Source organism: Accipiter gentilis, chromosome 25, assembly GCF_929443795.1.
Source record: "Accipiter gentilis chromosome 25, bAccGen1.1, whole genome shotgun sequence".
Taxonomy (NCBI): Eukaryota; Metazoa; Chordata; class Aves; order Accipitriformes; family Accipitridae; genus Astur; species Astur gentilis.
In genome coordinates, this window is record NC_064904.1 from 17,782,496 (window position 1) to 17,800,735 (window position 18,240).

An 18,240-nucleotide genomic window follows, 5' to 3' on the forward strand; every position below is an offset into this window, starting at 1 on the left:
GTGTGCTCAAAAATCCTATAAAAAGTGGAAGACTTATTACAACTGTAGTTTTCAGTCAACTACACTTCCTTTCACAATTTATTTTGTCCCATTTACACCTTTAAAACTGGGCACATTGCTGAACACATACTTTGGCAGTTCTGTATAGCAAGTGCTTCCACAAAGAGGAACTACTCACCAAGAGTTAACGTACAGCTCAGTGAAAGTGCAGCAGTTACTCAATTCTTTTTGATAAAACTCTGATGTCTGTTTGGTGCACTTGCTTTTCTAAGATCTCCCTAGAACAGCTGAATGCTTCATTGGACATAACTTTTCAAATTTGATAAGTGCCCTTTCTCTGCATTAATAAAAAAATAAAAAAAAAAACAACAAAGAAACAAAACCAAAAACAAACACAATGACAAGCATGTCACATTGTGCCTACAAACCTTCAGTTACCAATGAGCTTAATTTCTCTGAACAGTAAATTAAACAAAAGAAAGAAGGTAGGAGGGGAGAACAGGTACAGTCCAGCAGTGGAAGTGTGTACAGAATATACTTGGCAATGTCAAACCAGTTGAGTGCTTTCTGTGGTTGAATTTCAGGATTTATGTCCATGGCAGCAAGTTGCTGGCAAGGCAGAGAAATGTGTATCACCTGCATTCTACAGCAAGCACGTTTTGTGGAGGAGAAGATGATGATGGACTCATTCCAGTGTCTGATGAAGCAGATGACATGGATGCTCCTGTATGTGACACTGAATATACAGAACAACAGATCAGCATCAGATTATCAAAGTACATGTCAGAATGAAGGTTTTCTTTGTTATTAGGTTGTTTAAAAGACCTCAAAGAAGAGGCACAGTCACAGAAAACTGAAAAGGATTTTTTTGTCAATTGCTTTCACTATTATATTCATGTAAACTGGATGAGTAACCTTACCCTTTCTGCATCACAGACCAATTGAAAAGCTAAATCAGATGAGTCATTATGCTGATTGAAAACTCAGACTGAGCTTGCACTAGGAAGTCCCAACTTCTAATACTCAGTTTTTAAAACAGTCAATGTTTTGTTAGGGTCAAGTTCTACATATGTACACATATGAACAGGATAAACAGATAACACTTTTTTTTTTTTTCAAAAATACTGTCAATTAAGTTGATTTGAGTTATGTATTTTCAAGAAAATGAACTTCTCATGGGAAACATAGAGCAAATCTGAAAATTACCTTCTCTGTCTTTCTTTTTTAATCGTTTTCTTCTCCTGTCAATAGTTGCTACTTCTGACTTCAAGGACATGTAGTATTTTCGTATTTCCTGTAGTTTTTCTTGTAAGAAGGAGATCCTTTCAGTGCTGCTCATATTGTCTAGTTCATCTTAAAAGTGGGAAGAAAAGAAAAAATGGCTTCATCAAGGTGATTTTAAACAAATAAATGCAATTCTTAAGAGTATACAAGATGAAGCATGAAAGATACCACACTTCCGTAACTACACCATAAAAGACCTATACCTAATTTAGAATCCCAAAATTCGCAGAACAAATTTTCTTGTAAATTCCCTCTGATCAAGTCACTTAAATAATTCTTACTGAGCTGAAAACTCCATTTGTATACTCTAGGCGAAGCATTCTGGTGGTGGTGTTTCTCTCGGTGTTTATCCTTCTCTCCATCTTTGATGTGAGGTGAAATCACTCTTGCAGGTGATCGAGAAATCTTCTGTGGTTTGGATGCATTTATGTGTTTTACAGGAGTACATTTACTTGAACTGTCCAGGACAGGAAGGTCTTCACTGTCACTACTTTGTCCTGCAGTAAGAGAAATGTATTTGGACTTCAAAAAAAACAACCTTGACATTTTAAAAATTGTAGCTATCATCAGAAAAAAATTATTAAGAAAAAACCTGCCCCTCCTCGCTCAGAAGCTCCCAGAATGCACACAAGGAAAAAACATACCTGATTCCATGTATAACCTTATCAGACAGAACATGCACTGAACTCTCAAGATCTTTAATGCAGGAGAAGTCATGGACTGACTAGGCCTTTAGTTAAAAAGCAATAGTCAAATTTTTTTAAAGCAGCTTATTAAAATAAGAAAAGATAGCTTATCAGTGCTCTAATAAAGTCACATATTTTGGGGTTCTAATATAAAGCAGACAGTAGAATTCCCTTCTTAAAGATTAAAACTGTATTAATATAGGTAGGAAGCACATGACTGTGTATGTTTACCAAATTGCTTTACAATTGCTTTACAACATCTAAAGGAACAGTTCTGAAACATGGCTAAAAGCATAAAAGCTTTAACATGCAACAGAAAATTTTAAGCTGATATATGCAAATATTTTCGATTCCCACAGTAATTGCAAAGTTTTACACAGGCATGTTAAATATATCTGAAAATTTTATGTCAGATAATTAACATTTTAGTTTGATATTTAAAAATTTTACCAATGCTGCCACGGGGCCTAAATATTGACTCAATTCAATACAATGATCACCAAAAATGAGCTACAGAAGCACAAAAATCCAGATTTCTATAGCAAGTTAAAAAAGTCACATACTTGAGATAAAACCAAACAAGATTCTTTTTGCTGAAAAGTTATTCTTTAGGATCAAACATTTTTTCCATACTTCATAGATGACCTGTTTCCCATGAGTAAACACCTGTCATAAGACTTTAAAGGAGATGCTTGTTGAACAAGCTCCCCTCTCCCAAATTCATAACTGACCCAATATATTAAAAAAATCAGCATAATGGTAAATATTTAGTAACTGCTAACATACACAGTTATTAAATTTTTTTCTAAATGAAGTAGTTAAAAATAGTCAGGAGATTTCCCAGTAACACTGCTACCACGCAGCTGGTAATTTCTCTCCAGTTAACAGCCAATAATCATGATGAATAATAATGAAAAACCCTGACAAGGAAGTCCCATCCAACAGAAATAACAAGCAACAGTGAGCCCTTACACATGTTCATAGGACAGCATAACCTTCCCCCTTCTCCCCCTCCAAGAATGTACCTGTTCCATTCTTTTCATTTTTGGCTGCAGCACTTGTTCGCTTTGGAGTACGCTTTTGTTTTTTTGCCAGTGTTCCACTATTGCTATCACTGGGTCTTTTTTGACCTAAATGAGAAGAAAAAAAATAAATTTAAAAAGACTCCTCAAATATTTCTAGTAACCACAAGGTTTTTTTATAAGCAACAAAGGAATTTAAAATCAGAAGACAAAACAAACCAGCAATTTTTAGCAAAGTAACAGCAGACTTAAGATGACTTCAGAAGTCATTACAGCAGAGAATGACTTTTCACAGGAAATACTCACCTTTCTCTCCAATCTCTCTTTCTTGCACGGCTATACTACAACTGCTTGATGTAGTACTGGCTTCAAATCCATTGGCAGACTCACTTTCACAGAGACCTTCTTGCGACTCTTCTGCCACACTGTCGACTTCAATAGTCATGTCACTTTCACTCTTGATACTGCGTGATTCATCCTGACTAAGAGTAAGAGGTGAGGCCACTGAAAAGCTCGACTGGACGGCAGGGGGTAAGGCAGATGGATTTGAATTTGAAGCATTAGGGTCTGGCTTTTCTGATATTGTATCTTCACTACAGCTCTTCTCCTTTTCATCCAAGTCATCCAAGTCTACTTCATGGCAGAGCAAAGTTTCAGGACCAATCTGAGGCATTGCATCATCCTCATCTTTTAAGGGAACATTCTCATTTTCTTCAGATGGACGTTCAAAGTTCTCATTCCTCAGCTCCTGACCGTGCTGAACTGACTCTGCCACCAGGGATGGCATTTCCTCATTTTCAGTTCTGAGAGACTCTTCAGCATTCAGCCCTCTACATTCCTCTGCTCCAGTACATTCATTGGTCCTCTCTTCAGATACAATATTTGGCACTTCCATCTCACTCTCTCGTCGATTTCTCTTCTCAGGCGATGCTTGTTCCAAAGTTTTCCTTTTCAAAAGCTTCTTATCTTTTGTAGGAGGTTCCGTTTCACTTTCAGTAGTGCTGGAAATTTCTTTACAGTCCAAGGAAGACATGTCTAATCTTTCAGGTTCTGTAAGACATTCATTTGCCACCTCTTCTTGGCTTCCTGGTGAAATCTTTGCATTCTCTGAAGAGGGATCTTTTGACTTGCTCCTTCTCCCTTTTCCTTTAGGTGATTTTTCAGCCTCTCTTTTGATTTCTTCTATTTGTTCTGTTTTGTTTCCAAAGATCTGAACAATTTGCTCACTTTCTTCAACTTCCAGTTTCAGTGTTTCTAGTGGCTGTACTTGAGTCCTGTCATTTTCTTTCAAGGCATGAGGAATCTTTGGGTTTTCTTCATCTAGCTTCTCATCATGTAGTTTTTCACTTTTTTCCAGTTCTGAAGTCTCTGGAGAAAATTCTTCATTCAAATTCTTTTCAGATGACTCATCTGCTTCACTGTCAGATGAGCCAGAGTCTGCAAAAAATTTTAAAAGAGAAGGAAACAGCACCCTAAATCATCAATTACAACACAATTTCTTTTTTTGACCACACAAAACCTTTTTTTCCAGTAATCTATGGTATTCACATCAGTTTACAATAAACAATTTAAAACTTAGAGAATCCTGTGTTATTCAACACACTTATTACAGTTCTTATTTTTACTCAAAATTTCTATGAAACTACAACAGTAGTTGTACTATTAGAGTTCAGGGAGCATCTGGATGATGCTCTTAGTCATATGATTTAGTTTTAGGTAGTCCTGCGAGAAGCAGGGAGTTGGACTTGATGATCCTTATGGGTCCCTTTCAACCTAAGATATTCTATGATTCTATTATTACTATTTCCTAAATAAGCCAATATAAACAAATTACAGTTTATAGTAGCAAAAATAGTTTTACAGATTGCCATGATCTGGTATCTATCTACCTGTGGATATTGCCTCCCTCACCTGACATTACAAAAAACAAAACAAGACTCCTTCCCTCCATGCACCCCCAGACAGAAGAAAAAAAAAGCAAAACAAAAAAACAAACAAAAACAAAACCCCGAACCCTTCCACACCACAATATGGACATTTCATTGCTAAACTACTGTACGAATAACGCACCATATACAGAGCAAGCACTATTACATTACCAGAAGATTATTCAGGCACCTGTACTAAAAGGAGACAGTGATTTCACTTCAGTTCTTGTTCACAGAGGCTTAGAAACACCAAAAATATTGCCGTCATTTGTATACAATTAACAACTCTGCTGGATGATGTAGTACTGAGCTTGAGGACTTAATTAGCACAATAAAGACTATCACTATACCACTAGATTTGGTCTGTTCAAGATTAGGACTGAAAGGCCCTGGCTAAAGAACATGGAATGACTTGCACAGTCACTTCCAGGCCACAGCTCTTCTGTGAGCAAACTGTGCTCCCCAGCAGTGTCAGCTCAACTACTTCCTCCATAAAATTCACAGGGAGAAAGGAAAAAGAAACAAACAAAAAAGTAAAAAATAAAAATCAAACTTCTTTTCAAAAAGGTACTGAAAAAATCTCAAAAGCATACACAGGACTGAGATCACTCACCGTTTGATCCTCTATCAGAATCAAACATTCCTGAGCTACGTCTCGTCTGCCTGCGAGGTGTTGCTAAAATCAAAATCAAAAGTATTAATTTTTATATAGCAAAATCTGCATCAAAAATTTGCTTTGTTATATTGCTTGTTCACTGACAGGTTAAGTAGGACTTTAAAGCTGCTGACAGCACTGTGTTTGCTGAAGTTGTCATACTAATGCACCGCGTTACATCACTGTTTACATGCACTTCCATGCCAGAACACGAGTGCACTAGATGTACCTTCTGTTCCATTTGGTAATGGTGAGGAATCTGACAAGTTGTTCCGTGCACTTCTGGCTCCTGATTTACCTTCACTATTAGGCGTTTTGGATAAACTGCAAGATGTGTTTGATGAAAGAGTAGATTTCAGAGGGGGTCGCCCACGCTTTGATTTTTGTTTCTCCTCATCCTTCTTCTCATCCTTTTCACTGTCTTCTTTATTCTGAGGGGAAAACAATGAATTTTTATTAATATATATCACTGCCGATTATCAAACCTTTTCTCATTTTGCTCTACACTTCTATTAAAAAAAACTAGACTGTGGACTGAATAACTTTTTTTTTTTTTTTACATAATGAACAGTGATAGTCATTAAGTATTGTACTACAGTAAACTTATTGAAATAACCATTACTTTTGCTTTTTTCTTCTGTTTTCTCTTTGGTCCTCCTTTGTCCACAGGCCAGATAATCCGATCAGCTTTCACCCATTCATCGTACCTAAAAGTGAAAAACAACATACTGTTATCACTACACATAAAAAAGTTGTTTGCAATATGCGGATTAAAAGACTGAGTTACAGAAAATATTTATTAAGGAGAGGTAGGAAAGCAGAGCGTGTATTTACAAACACATGCAGTATCTGGCATTAGAAAGATTAATTACACTTCTAGCCCGTTAAAAAAGGGGGGGAATAGGGGAACGGAGGTGCAAACTTCCCTGTCTCTTGCTAGCAAAGCACTGGAACTCAGGGGACCGAGTCAGTTATAAAGTTTGTCAATATTTCACATTATATACCAAAGGCAGTTTTCACCACACTGTGCCTCAACAGTAAAACACACCTTTTTTTTTTTAAAGGTAAAATTTTTAAATTATAGCAACAAACTGGATGAGATTCTGAAAAAGCACAAATACACTACTAGTACTCCTCAAAATCTCCCAAGTCACTAATAAGGCAAAGGGACACATATAAGTATTTGGGGGATATGTCCCCACACATAAACTTTACGTTGCCACATAAATAAATTTGCTTATTTTACTTACAAATGTATGGATTTGGAATATCTCAAGTTATTTACCAGAAGTGTTCTATTTTTAAAAATGATCAGTTTTGTGATATTTTTGCCTACATAATCACAAAGCTCTTAACAACAACAAAAAAAGGCTTTTCTACAGCAGTATTGAATATAAAGCATGGCTGCTAAGAGAAGCATTTGATAATTTTTTTTCTGTAGTTCTTTGTTGCTTATAGTCACAGTCAACATTCAATACAGGAATAAATTTTGTTGCCAAAATTTCAGTGCTTGATACACTTAATTGTAGATGTCTTCACCATTATCAATGACTCCCTTAAATAAAAAGGTCTGATAGTGCTAACACTAGCTGACACAATAAATTATAGGGATGCTTCTCTGAGGAGTGAGCATTACTCATTTTAAGCCAGATGGAAACTTGGAAACATACAAGTAAGTATATTCTGAGATTTCAATGCAATAGTGTCATATCATGAACAAAATTACTAACATTGAGAAGTTTAATAAGAGTCAGATCCTGTTATCACGTTGATAATTCAATCTGGAGCCAAGTCACTTATCTTTCTCTTTTTTCTTAAAAACAAAAATTCTTTTACAAATAATCCTTCTAAGAAAGAAATGAAAGGCAATTTGTTATCCTCACCTTACATTCCAACCATAGTAATGAACTAAATATAAAACTTCTCCATCATCAATTTCTGTGCTTTTAATACTGGCTTCATAAATTTTTTGAGTCTTTCCACGTCCATATTTTACTTTCACTTTGGTTCCAGTCAGGCAGGGTTCTGCATCCTCCTCATCCTCTTCACCTTCTGATTCTCCTTTGTTCTCAGTTTCCTCCCTGCAGTAAAGTGTATTTAAAATGCCCACTAATTAGTGATAATTAAAGTTTTAACATTTAACTAGCATAGCCAAGCTACTACAAAAGAAAAAGGCTGCAAGAAAAAATTCTTTCATTTTCTGTATCCTGCACTGCCTCTGAAGCTAGCCTGGACACAGCTTTTTAAAATCAAGAACAGGACTTAGAGAGAATAGGGGTAAGTGCCAAAAATGTCCAGAAAAATTATATTGTAATTTAAATGCAATTTATCAGGTGTACAACTCAAAGCTTAAAGATTACACCTCAAAGCTTAAAGCTTATTTTTTTAAATGAATATTTTGATAATACAAAAAGAAGAAGAAGTTAACTCAGTGTTTGGCTCCTAAATAAGACAGGAAGAACGATTCTCAGCTTTTAAAATGGACTTGAATTTGACACAGTATTTAAAGAAAAAATTCTTACTTCTACAGTTTGGATAATAGGCTACGGTTTAGTAACAGTGCACACAAGTCTGAACTGACATCATACTATCCCCTCATGATACAAGCATGATTCAATTGAAAAAAAGAAAGTTGATTACAACAATATTTAACCAAGATTTAAAGTGTCTATACAGCTCTTATTAGCTGTATCTACCTCTTATTATAGGTATATCTAATATTTAAACATTCTACTTAATCATATTTTCAAGAATTACAATCTAACCTACTTTACCTATACTTCTCTCCCTATTTTAGGGTGAATTTAACATAATGTAAAAGTTAAAACTACAAAAAAATCACCAAGAAAGAAAATACTGAAAAAGACTATGGGTTTGCTTTTAATGAAATATATTTGCTAGCCTTCAGTGAAAGCTGAACTATCTTGTTGTGGCAAACAATTAAAAGAAAGAGTACAAGCACCATTCACGCCACTTAAAGAAAACTCTTTCAGGCCTTAGTCATCAGACATACCTCTGCAACCTGCTGCACACCCACACTGTACATTCGAGGCATTTCTGCATGCTATGGTGTACTGCAAGATTAATTTTTTTTTGACTGCACAGTGACACTTCCTTTAAAATAACTGTGTGTTTTTCCCACTCCTCAAAGTTCTTTAGAAGAAAATATGCAATGCTCCTATCAGGCTTTATTCAGTATCAACCTGTGTCCACCCCACTTAGCCACATGGACAAGAAAAACAAGGTAAGAAAGGCAGCTTAAGCAGGTAAGACATTGCCCTTGACCACAGCCAAAGTTAGCTAAGAGGAGGTCTACTCTGGTAATAAATTAGTCACCTCGTCACAACTCGTTTGTAACTAGGACTATAAATCCAATTTAACTTGTCAAGCTTAGTCTCAGGATGCTATTTTCCCTTTGCCCTTCCATGTCTCTCCATCCTCTCCTCTTCCACCTACCTTTAGGTTTCATTCAAACTCCCTCTCTCCTTCTCCTTTGCTTTATTAGCTGATCCCCTTCCTGCCTGCCTACAATACATCAAGTAACAATAAAAACAAGCAAGCTCTAGGTTCACCAGCCACCACCAAACATTTAAACAAAACCACAGGAGAAGAGGGGCTCTCTTTTCCATTTATATTTCAACTGCCCAGAAAAGTCTGCCCAAACAGTTGCTCACAATCCATACAGCACCTGGCATACTAATAGCCTGGTCTACTTGATGTCTGTACCTACTAGTGTGACAAAACACCAACACAACCTTGGCAAGACCTTCAAGAAAATGAAAGTGAAAAATACTATCTGGCATCCACCAGAAAAAGATGCTTCCAGAAAGTATAGCAGACTCTACAAGCTTGAAGTAAAACCTTCCCTTTCCTGTCTGGCTGAGTGAACTAGGTCCCCGATTTCCATCTTTTACTTGGTAAGATCTCCAACTCTGTGTATATTCCTGCTTGGAGTACAGCTCAATCATGACACAGACATACTCATAAGAAGGTGATGAAAGTTAGTGTTTACCTCTCCCTCTGCCTCTCTTCCTCTTCATCTGACTCTTTATCAGAATCCTCCTGTTTTTTAATTTTTTTCTCTTTTTGCTTTGGTATACTTTTTCTCCCTAATGAAGTTTCATTTTCTTTCTTTTCTGCATTCTCAGGTGTTTCCTCTATATCTTTGTTTTCTTTGTTACTGTCTTTTAATTTGTCTTGTGTTTTATCCTCTTCACTATCTTTTTTAGCTGGGGTTGCATCACGGGCAAGTCGTCTTCGCCCCTAGAACAGAAATAAGATCAGTTTAATGACTCCTGTCAATTGTTCTCTGTATAGCCGCTCCAAATCTTAGCAAAAGTGAAACATACCATTCTTGTACAGAAGAAAGGCTAAAGATAACACCAAAAAGCAAAATATTCTAAAATCTTAAGATAATAGCTTAAAGTCTTTTTATCGAGGAAAAAGGCAAAATAAAGCTGTTCTGCTTGGTTTGGAATAAGAAGGACGAGCTTCTGATTAACTTCTGGAGGATTTCAGGACATTTGTTTAGACCTGCAAGGTCTGTTCCCCTCATAGAAAGGGCTAAAACGTCTTGGTCAACTACAGCAACAGCATTAATTAAAGTATTTGTATAGGACTACTGAGAGAATTCATCTTCCTTCAGAATCTTCAATCCTGATAGCCACCTGTTGACTTCACAGAACAAAAATTTGTCAGCTTTAGAAAAACTGTAAGTATCGCATTTTTAAAAGGTACTTTGAGTAGCCAGACAATTGCTGTCTGGGACTATCTGCACTGGTTCTTGGGGATCTAGTACAGGTTTATCATTTTACTATTAAAAGTCTCTTGATAGGGTCATTGCTTTGTAATCGAAACATTTAAAATACATTATGAATGCAAGGTTAATTATCTGGAGGCCATCCAAAGATTACAGTAATGAAAGCACTATAATAATTAAAATTCACGGTACTATAACAGTTAATACATTGGAAAAATAATCATTCATAAATAGGTAGCTGGTGATTGGATTAATAAATTAATAAAATACATAACCAAATAATATCTAGTTATTAACAAATTAACATAGACAGCCAATTATAACAAACCACAAAGAATTCTTCCATTTCTTTATCCTCTCACCAGTTTTCTCCAAAAACACAAAATAAATGAACAAACTAACAACAAAGCTAACATCATGCCAGGAAGTTCATTAAGGCTGTGTTTACAGTATGTCCTTTCACCTATTAATTTAAAAGGCCATATACTTGCTTGCAAAGCTGGTTTGCAAGAGGTACTTTAATAGAATTACATTTTAGTTGAACAGAATCCTTACAACTTGAACAATTTAAAAAGTAGCAATTCCTTGTCCTTCAGTAATCATGCTCTATTAAGGAACACAAAACGTCCTTTTAACAGAATTAACAGGAGTGCTAGAGAGTCATATTCAAACACCTGAAAAGTATTCTTGTACTCTCAATGAGGTTCAGCATCCACTAGCTGATGGGGCACTGGTCTTATCCACGTAACTACAAATACAACCTTTACCTCTCTAGCATTCAAAGACAAAGGAAGACAAAACTTAAGTGTTCCTCCCTATACTTTTGTCTACATACTGTAAAACTGCAGAGTTCCTTTTATTAAAAGAAGAGGTATTGTGATAAAAAACAACTCAGAGAAATGGGTCTTCCTTTGATTCGTAAAGCTGTAGCAGTCCCTTGATATTCCTGCTTCTTGCCGGAAAACTCCAGATTCCATGTGCCTGCGGAAATTCTTACCCACAACCACGACTGTCCTGCTGAGATTCACTGTTCTGATGATATACAGCTCTCAGTAGCTCTCAAGCCATCCCTGAATCAAAACATGTCTGACATCCAACACAGCCTGAGCAAATCCCATGGATGGATGGTTTAGAATATGAAGAAATAATCAAAACTGATTCTATCCACAGGTAGAACATAATTAACAGTTAACACCAACTCTGCGTTCACAGAACCCTGTCTGACACTTGTACAAGTATGCCAATTCAAGTGTACAATCATTCCACAAGGGAAAACTTATTATGTAAACTGTGAGCTATACAAAGGGGTTTTGTTAAGTACTACATAGAAACCAGTTCAAACCACTTACCCTTGGGGATCTTAGTTCTATTTCTTCTTTTTCACTTTCACTGCTGGAATAATTTTCTTCTGCTTCTTTTTTAACTTCTGTTGGGGGCATTTTTTGTTCCTCTTTTACACTCTCCTCCATTGGTTCCATGTGTTTCTGTATGTCTTCTACCACTTTTGGTTCATTGTGATGGATGGTCCTAAACTGAATGTTTGCAGAACGGCAATACTCTTCAAAACCATAAAGATACCTATAGATACAAATTAAGTTTCATTTATATTTCATGTTTTATTTTCCATTTATTTACGTGCATAAAACTTATTTTCCTGCTCACAGAAAAGCAAGAGGAGCAGTAATTTCAGAAAAAACCCAAACCAAAACAAATGCAAATAAACAAAAAATAAAAAGCCAGAGAAGATTTTGAAATTAAACAATTATGCACAGAAGTCACATGGTGAGAAAGAATACACACAGGTGCTTCCCACAAATTTAACTTCATCCCCGTCCAATTAAGAATTCACGACAGTAAAGCCTAAGGACATGTACACTGTTTTGCAAATGCACAATGACACCTAAAATCAGCCTAATATTAGAATATGGGCATACAAACAAGTTACCACATGGTAACAAATTGCTATGCATCAGCTTGCTCTCTGGTAACTGCCTGTGTGCACACTCTAATCCAGTTATAGGTGACAGAAATATGAACTAGCTTATTCCTCAAAGAATAAATACGCAAGTTACAACATACTATCATGTGTCCATACAACATAATTATTCCCACTGTAACAGCAACCTAATACGTATTTACCAATTACTCTTTTTATGACAAATATTCTTCTCTGTAAAATACAGACCTTAAATATGTGCCCAGTTCAAATCCCACTGAAGATAGTCTGAGTATTTTCATCTTCATCAACATTAACATGAGTTGAGTCATTAGTCATCCCTATTCAATCAGCCAAATTTCCTTAGGTTCGAGTCAAGAGAACCTCATTCTTCCCTTTTACTCAAAAAGCCCAATTGTTTCTTGTCAAACTTCCAGGAGGATAAATAATAAAAATAATTTTTATTTAGAAAATGAGCTTGAATAGTGTCATTTCTAGAAGGTCTCCATTTCAAAAGTTAAAATACAACTGAAAACCAGGGGTCAGAATAAAAAGACTTAGGCATTTTTTGGTTACAAACAGTGATTTTACTACCTAATACTGTCACATCCACCATAGCAATGTACAGTTATGCTCTAAAGCCATTATTCTACAGATTCCACAAAGATGATATTTAAATATGCAATCTGAAATGTCTATATCTATCAACTTTTTTCAGGAAGTTAAAGAAACTGGTATAAAATTCTCCTTGCTGCATGCAGCATCTACAGACTGAGGATGGAGTTCGTTCTTGTTAATCACCATAAATTGCAAAGCTTAATTTGCCAAAGCTTTTTTTATAAATTTCATTGTTGTACTCTGAAATGGCATCATCACATGCTGAAAGTGAATGCTTCTTGATAAGAAAATGAGCAGAATTCTGATGTATTAGAGCAACAGGAATTTATGCAGCCCTGAGCACTCTCCTTTCCTCCACCATTTCAATCCTCAGCACTAGAAAATGCTCAGAACTGTTCCCTTAACTGAAGAACGTCAACTACTGTTTCACTAAACTATCAAAAAACACTTGAATATTGTACATGCTACTAAAAAAAAGGAAAAATGTTTTCATCAGGATACAATATGAGAACTTACTTTCTATAAGCAGTTTTTACATTGTAGGAAGCAGCCGAGTTCAAAATAGGAATGCCAAGGTCCATATAAATTTGCTTCCATACAGCACCACTCTCAATCTTTGGGGAAAAAAAAAAAAACAAAAAAAAAAAAAAAGAAAAAAGAAAAAAAAGGAAGTTTTCAGGTTTTGTTAACCAAGAACATTAAGGAAGTATATCTAACACAGCCACAAGCCACAGCCTTTAAGAATGGACACATTTAGTTATGAAACATGCAACACTTACATTGTCACACCCACCCTGCTGATACACCAGTCTAAAAAGTTTGAAGAGATTAAGGTCCTTATAGCCCAGAACAGGTGGTTTATTGATAGGAGTACCTAAACAAAACAAAACCAGAAATAAGAAGTCATCACAAAGAACAGCAAACCTCTTCTTCCATTCCTTTAACACACATTCAATTATTAATAACTTGCTACATTTTTAAAATAGTTCTAAAATATGTCACAAGTTAGTACTTTCCAATCACTTATTAAGGCTACACCCTCTTTTGAATGCATCACACATTTCTGTGTGGTTTATTAGCATACTAGCACCAGCTGCTTGATAACTACGATTTCTTGACCTCCTTTTCAGATTTGTGCAATAACCCCCCTCCAACTGGCTGCATCCCACTGTTCCTCTCTTCAGCGGGGGCAACAGCCAAAATTGCAGCAAGCTCCACAGAACACCCGATGAATGCTGGAATATAGTGGTGTGCAAAGCGATTAACTCAAACACTGTGGTCTGAAAGGAATGGGGAAGAAGCAGAAATCTTGGTTTAGAAAAAGATACACAGGCAAATTGTCAGAATGTGAAAAAACCTAAAGCCCTAACAGGACATGAATATTTGGGACAGTTCCAGGAAAAAGAAAGAACTCAAATCGGGTAAGTGGCAATGATATAAAGAACAGTAATTAATTGCAAAAGGAGAAACCAAAAGTGACTTGGGGCAACTGGCTGCATACGTAGACAGCATTCCTCCCAGCAAGGAAGAATATCAAACCTCTTCCCTGCTGCTTCTCATCTTCCTTCATCTTCTTGCAATTATATTTGGAATCATTAAAATAATTTTATAGGACTTTAGGAATACTGTCATGATTACACAAATCAAACCGTTCATACTGAGAGACCAGAATGTAGAATAAATCTGGTGGGAACAGACATCTTGCTATAAGGACAGAGTAAAAAAAGTAGACAGGCGGGGGAAAGACCCAGTCCTGAAAAAGTCCTGTACATTACTCAATCAACATACTAGCTTAAAGAATCGTTTCTAGACTGAGTCTTCAAATTCAGTGCACAGATGCTTTCGTCTTTTGCCTCTCTACAAGTCCCTGACATGATCCCTACTTGATTTGTAGTCTAAAAGTACTTAAGAAAGGGAGTAAGGAAGGAGGAAAACAAAAAAGGGGGAAGAATCAGGCTTACTAGGAAAGAAAGAAAATTGTGCATTAGTCCAGCAGCATAGGGATTTTTTTTCCCCTCTTATTCTCCCAAGGCAGGTTATGCTCCAGAAACACGTTAATACAGAGGAGGCCTCAAAATTATATTGAATGAACTCCAGTATACTTTGCTATAATACATGATCAATTTCTAAACCTGTGATAACTGGCAATATTGAACAGACAGACTTGGAACTGTTCTTTTACGATTCTGTGGTCTAGAACACACCTCACTAATAGGGATGCAGAGGCTCTTTTAGAAAGGTAATTTGATCCCCCGCCTCCCACCCACCCCAATTTTAAAGCCCAAGAAAAAAAGAAAGAAAGGGGGAATATTCGAACACTTTGTGCACTTTACATTTTACTCTTAGCTCTGGTTATTTCAAGTTCAAGTACATCAATGTTTGCTCTACTATATGCTGCTATGGATATATCATTCAGGTAATTTTTGTCAAGCAAAAAGAAAGAAAGAAGAAGGAAAAAGGCAGTAGCTGCACTTGTAATCTACCTCCACCGATGTTATTGCAGGATTAACACCTATAATATTTGAACTGAAAAAGCAAGAAAAATGAATAAAACAAATATACTCTAAAAGATAAAACTCTTTCCAGCCTTAAATATACTTTAAAAAAAAAAAAGGGGGGGGGGGGGGGGAGGGGATGTGTAGCCAAGGGACAGGAAACCTTCCATTTTAGTGTCAAGTCACATCACAACTGCAAATGTGAATGGCTTATACAACAACAGTTCTCCCAAGTCAGCAGGTATATCCTGCTGTCTATCTATACATAGCACATGCACTTCCAATATATGTCTTATGACAGGACTTTAACTATTCCAATTTATTACAGTCTCACCTAATTCTGTAAAGACAGACATTTAAAATATGCTATTTTCTTGTTCTAGCTACAGGACAAAGTAGAATCTTTTAAGTTGTCTCTTCAGGTGAGTATCACTGCTACATCTGCACATGATTAAGACAGTTCTGCAAGGAGACTTGAAGACGGCACATCTCCCATTCTCTGCTGGTTCAATTTCACCATCCATGAATAGCCTCCTCAGGTTCCAGCCTGAGATTAACAGCAGCAGAGTTCCCAGCCATGGCTGTCACAACAAGAAATCAACCAAGAGCTTATTTAACAGGGATTGTTAGCATAAAAAAGGTTTTGTGAAAGCAAAACAAAAACAAAACACCTCAGGGAGGATTTGAGTTTCCTTTGTGTGCTGTGCTTCAAAGTAGTGGAAGCAGACCTTCCACATGTGAAAATGGGCGTTTCTCCTTGCACCAGATTAGCTGTTATCTTTTTTCACTGACATAAGAATATACTCATAATAACATCCATTACAGTTAAAAGCAATTTTAAAAAGCCATTTAAAAAATTGGACATGAGATTAAATAAATAATTAAAAAATAGTAATAATTCAGTGTTACCTCTGTCTTCCATAAACTTGTAAAGCTGTTGGAGGAAGTTGTCCCTCTCTTCAGGATCAAGCTCTTCCTCAGGCTGTAAAAACAAATGCAGTCATAATGAAAACATAAAATACACAAAGTAATTTATTTATACAAAAGCCTAACAGCAAGAACTAAATGCAAACCACTTCCCATTTGGCCCTGCACCCATATAATGGTGAAATATGCAGAAAACAAAATTTACTCAGGAAACCGACATGCACACCTCAGGAGGAAAAAACAAATGCAGGTCAGGGAAAGCCTCAATCCATGGCAGAAAGAATTTAAGTGTGACTCTTCAAAATGAAAACACTAATATACTTAACATATTGTTCTAATACAGAAAAGGTCTGTTATTTACAAGACTGAGGCAGTTCATGGAACTCTAGTTTTTTTGGTTTAGTTTTTTTGCTTGTTTGGGGTTTTTTTTGTTTAACTCATCTTCCTTACCCCAACTATAGCTAAGGTTGCAGAACAATTCTTTCTCCAACTGTTTCTGGTTTTGATGCTCCAGACAGTATTCATATTGTGACTAGGCTCCAATGCTTGACTTCATCTCATATTTGGAAACACTCTTAGAGTCACTTCTATAATTTATTACTATAAATTCTTTAGTTTTATCTTTACAACTTAAAGCCTCAGAGACAAGCACTTATGAACTTTATGGTAAGCAGTCCACAGTGTAAAATGAAGATTTTCTTTTATTCAGGTGAAAGCCATGAAACTAAAGTAAATTTATTGGGGGGTGCGGAGAGGAAATAATGTCTACATATCTACATATACTTCATGGAATTCTGAGATTCTAGTGGAGACAAAAAAAAAAAAAAGGGAGGGGGGAGAAAAATCTTTTTCCTGCAATGCTTTACGCACATGACTTTCTTCCTGCCAGCCTGGCAATCATAGGGATTGCTGGTAAGGCAGTTTGCACAAGGAAGACTGTAGCTGTTTTGTAGGAAAGATGTACAGTATGTGTCAAAAAATCCTACCATTACATTATTAAAAAATAACAGAAAAGTCACAAGCAGTTCCAGAAGGAAACCAGAATAGCAATTTCAATTTCAGTTGTCTCTGCATTCTGTAAACTTTAAGCTTCAAGGCAGGAAGACAGGCAGTGAAATGTAAATGTATATGCTACTGCCTTGTTAACCAGAAAGCAATCTACCCAGCATCAGAATGAATTTCAGCCCTGCCTGCTTCAGTGCATTCTGAGCTTCAAAGCCCAACAGGGATCACCTACAATCAGGCAGAGACAATATCTGTTTCTTATTTTCGTATTTTTTTCTTGGGTGGTAATTTGAGGAAATTAAATTAATAATTACAATGTTGTACAGCATCAGTTACCATTTGCTTATATTGCATATCATAGCAATTATATAAAGAGAAACAGTTATCTATAGAATTACTACGTTTTTCCAGGTTAACAAATTAATTATTGCTATAGAAACCACAGCTTTTTTCTCTCCATCTAGACTGCAAACCAACTTCAAGATCGAGAAATTTCTACCATCTACTGTAATGTTTACTGATTAAAGGCAATACGACTCAAACCATGCAAACTAAATATATCTATGTAACAGTAAACATTCAGAAATACTTCTGAATAGTTAAATTCAAACCATTTCTGTGGGCATAATGCCAAACCAGAACTGTAGGTCAGAACAGCAGAAGTGTAGGTTAGAAATAGCACTCTTGCAGACAGAATGTTAACCATTTCACTGACACCAAGTATTTTCAGCTGAAAAAAGCAAAAAGAAAAGTTGAAAAGCTTTTATATACTTAGAGGACAGGGGCATAAAACCTGCCTGCAATATTCATCCACCTATGTGAGACATCCTGAATCCTGTACCTACTTCTGTCTGTTGATGGTGTATGAGCGAGGTTGCCACCCCTTGACAGAAGGAGTCTGAACTGTACCTGGTACCAATGCCAG

The 18,240-nt window shown here is 36.2% G+C and overlaps 1 protein-coding gene across 7 annotated transcripts in view; it reads right to left on the bottom strand.

Annotated features, from left to right (window-relative positions):
- Nucleotides 1-342: 342 nt before the first annotated feature.
- Nucleotides 343-18,240, bottom strand: part of ARID4A (AT-rich interaction domain 4A) — a 49,748-nt gene continuing 31,850 nt past the window's right edge. For 4 of the 7 annotated variants that reach the window (XM_049828707.1, XM_049828706.1, XM_049828712.1 and 1 more), the window contains 14 exons: nucleotides 16,293-16,365; nucleotides 13,668-13,762; nucleotides 13,405-13,502; nucleotides 11,684-11,912; nucleotides 9,588-9,838; nucleotides 7,459-7,656; nucleotides 6,198-6,282; nucleotides 5,805-6,006; nucleotides 5,534-5,596; nucleotides 3,299-4,429; nucleotides 2,996-3,100; nucleotides 1,566-1,781; nucleotides 1,207-1,353; nucleotides 343-736 (listed from right to left, as the gene is read on the bottom strand). In XM_049828707.1, the coding sequence (XP_049684664.1) occupies nucleotides 633-736; nucleotides 1,207-1,353; nucleotides 1,566-1,781; nucleotides 2,996-3,100; nucleotides 3,299-4,429; nucleotides 5,534-5,596; nucleotides 5,805-6,006; nucleotides 6,198-6,282; nucleotides 7,459-7,656; nucleotides 9,588-9,838; nucleotides 11,684-11,912; nucleotides 13,405-13,502; nucleotides 13,668-13,762; nucleotides 16,293-16,365 (2,997 nt within the window). In that variant the 3' untranslated portion in view covers nucleotides 343-632. The remainder of the gene's footprint in view (nucleotides 737-1,206; nucleotides 1,354-1,565; nucleotides 1,782-2,995; nucleotides 3,101-3,298; nucleotides 4,430-5,533; nucleotides 5,597-5,804; nucleotides 6,007-6,197; nucleotides 6,283-7,458; nucleotides 7,657-9,587; nucleotides 9,839-11,683; nucleotides 11,913-13,404; nucleotides 13,503-13,667; nucleotides 13,763-16,292; nucleotides 16,366-18,240) is intronic. The other 3 variants (XM_049828710.1, XM_049828711.1, XM_049828709.1) reach the window with 3 other exon arrangements.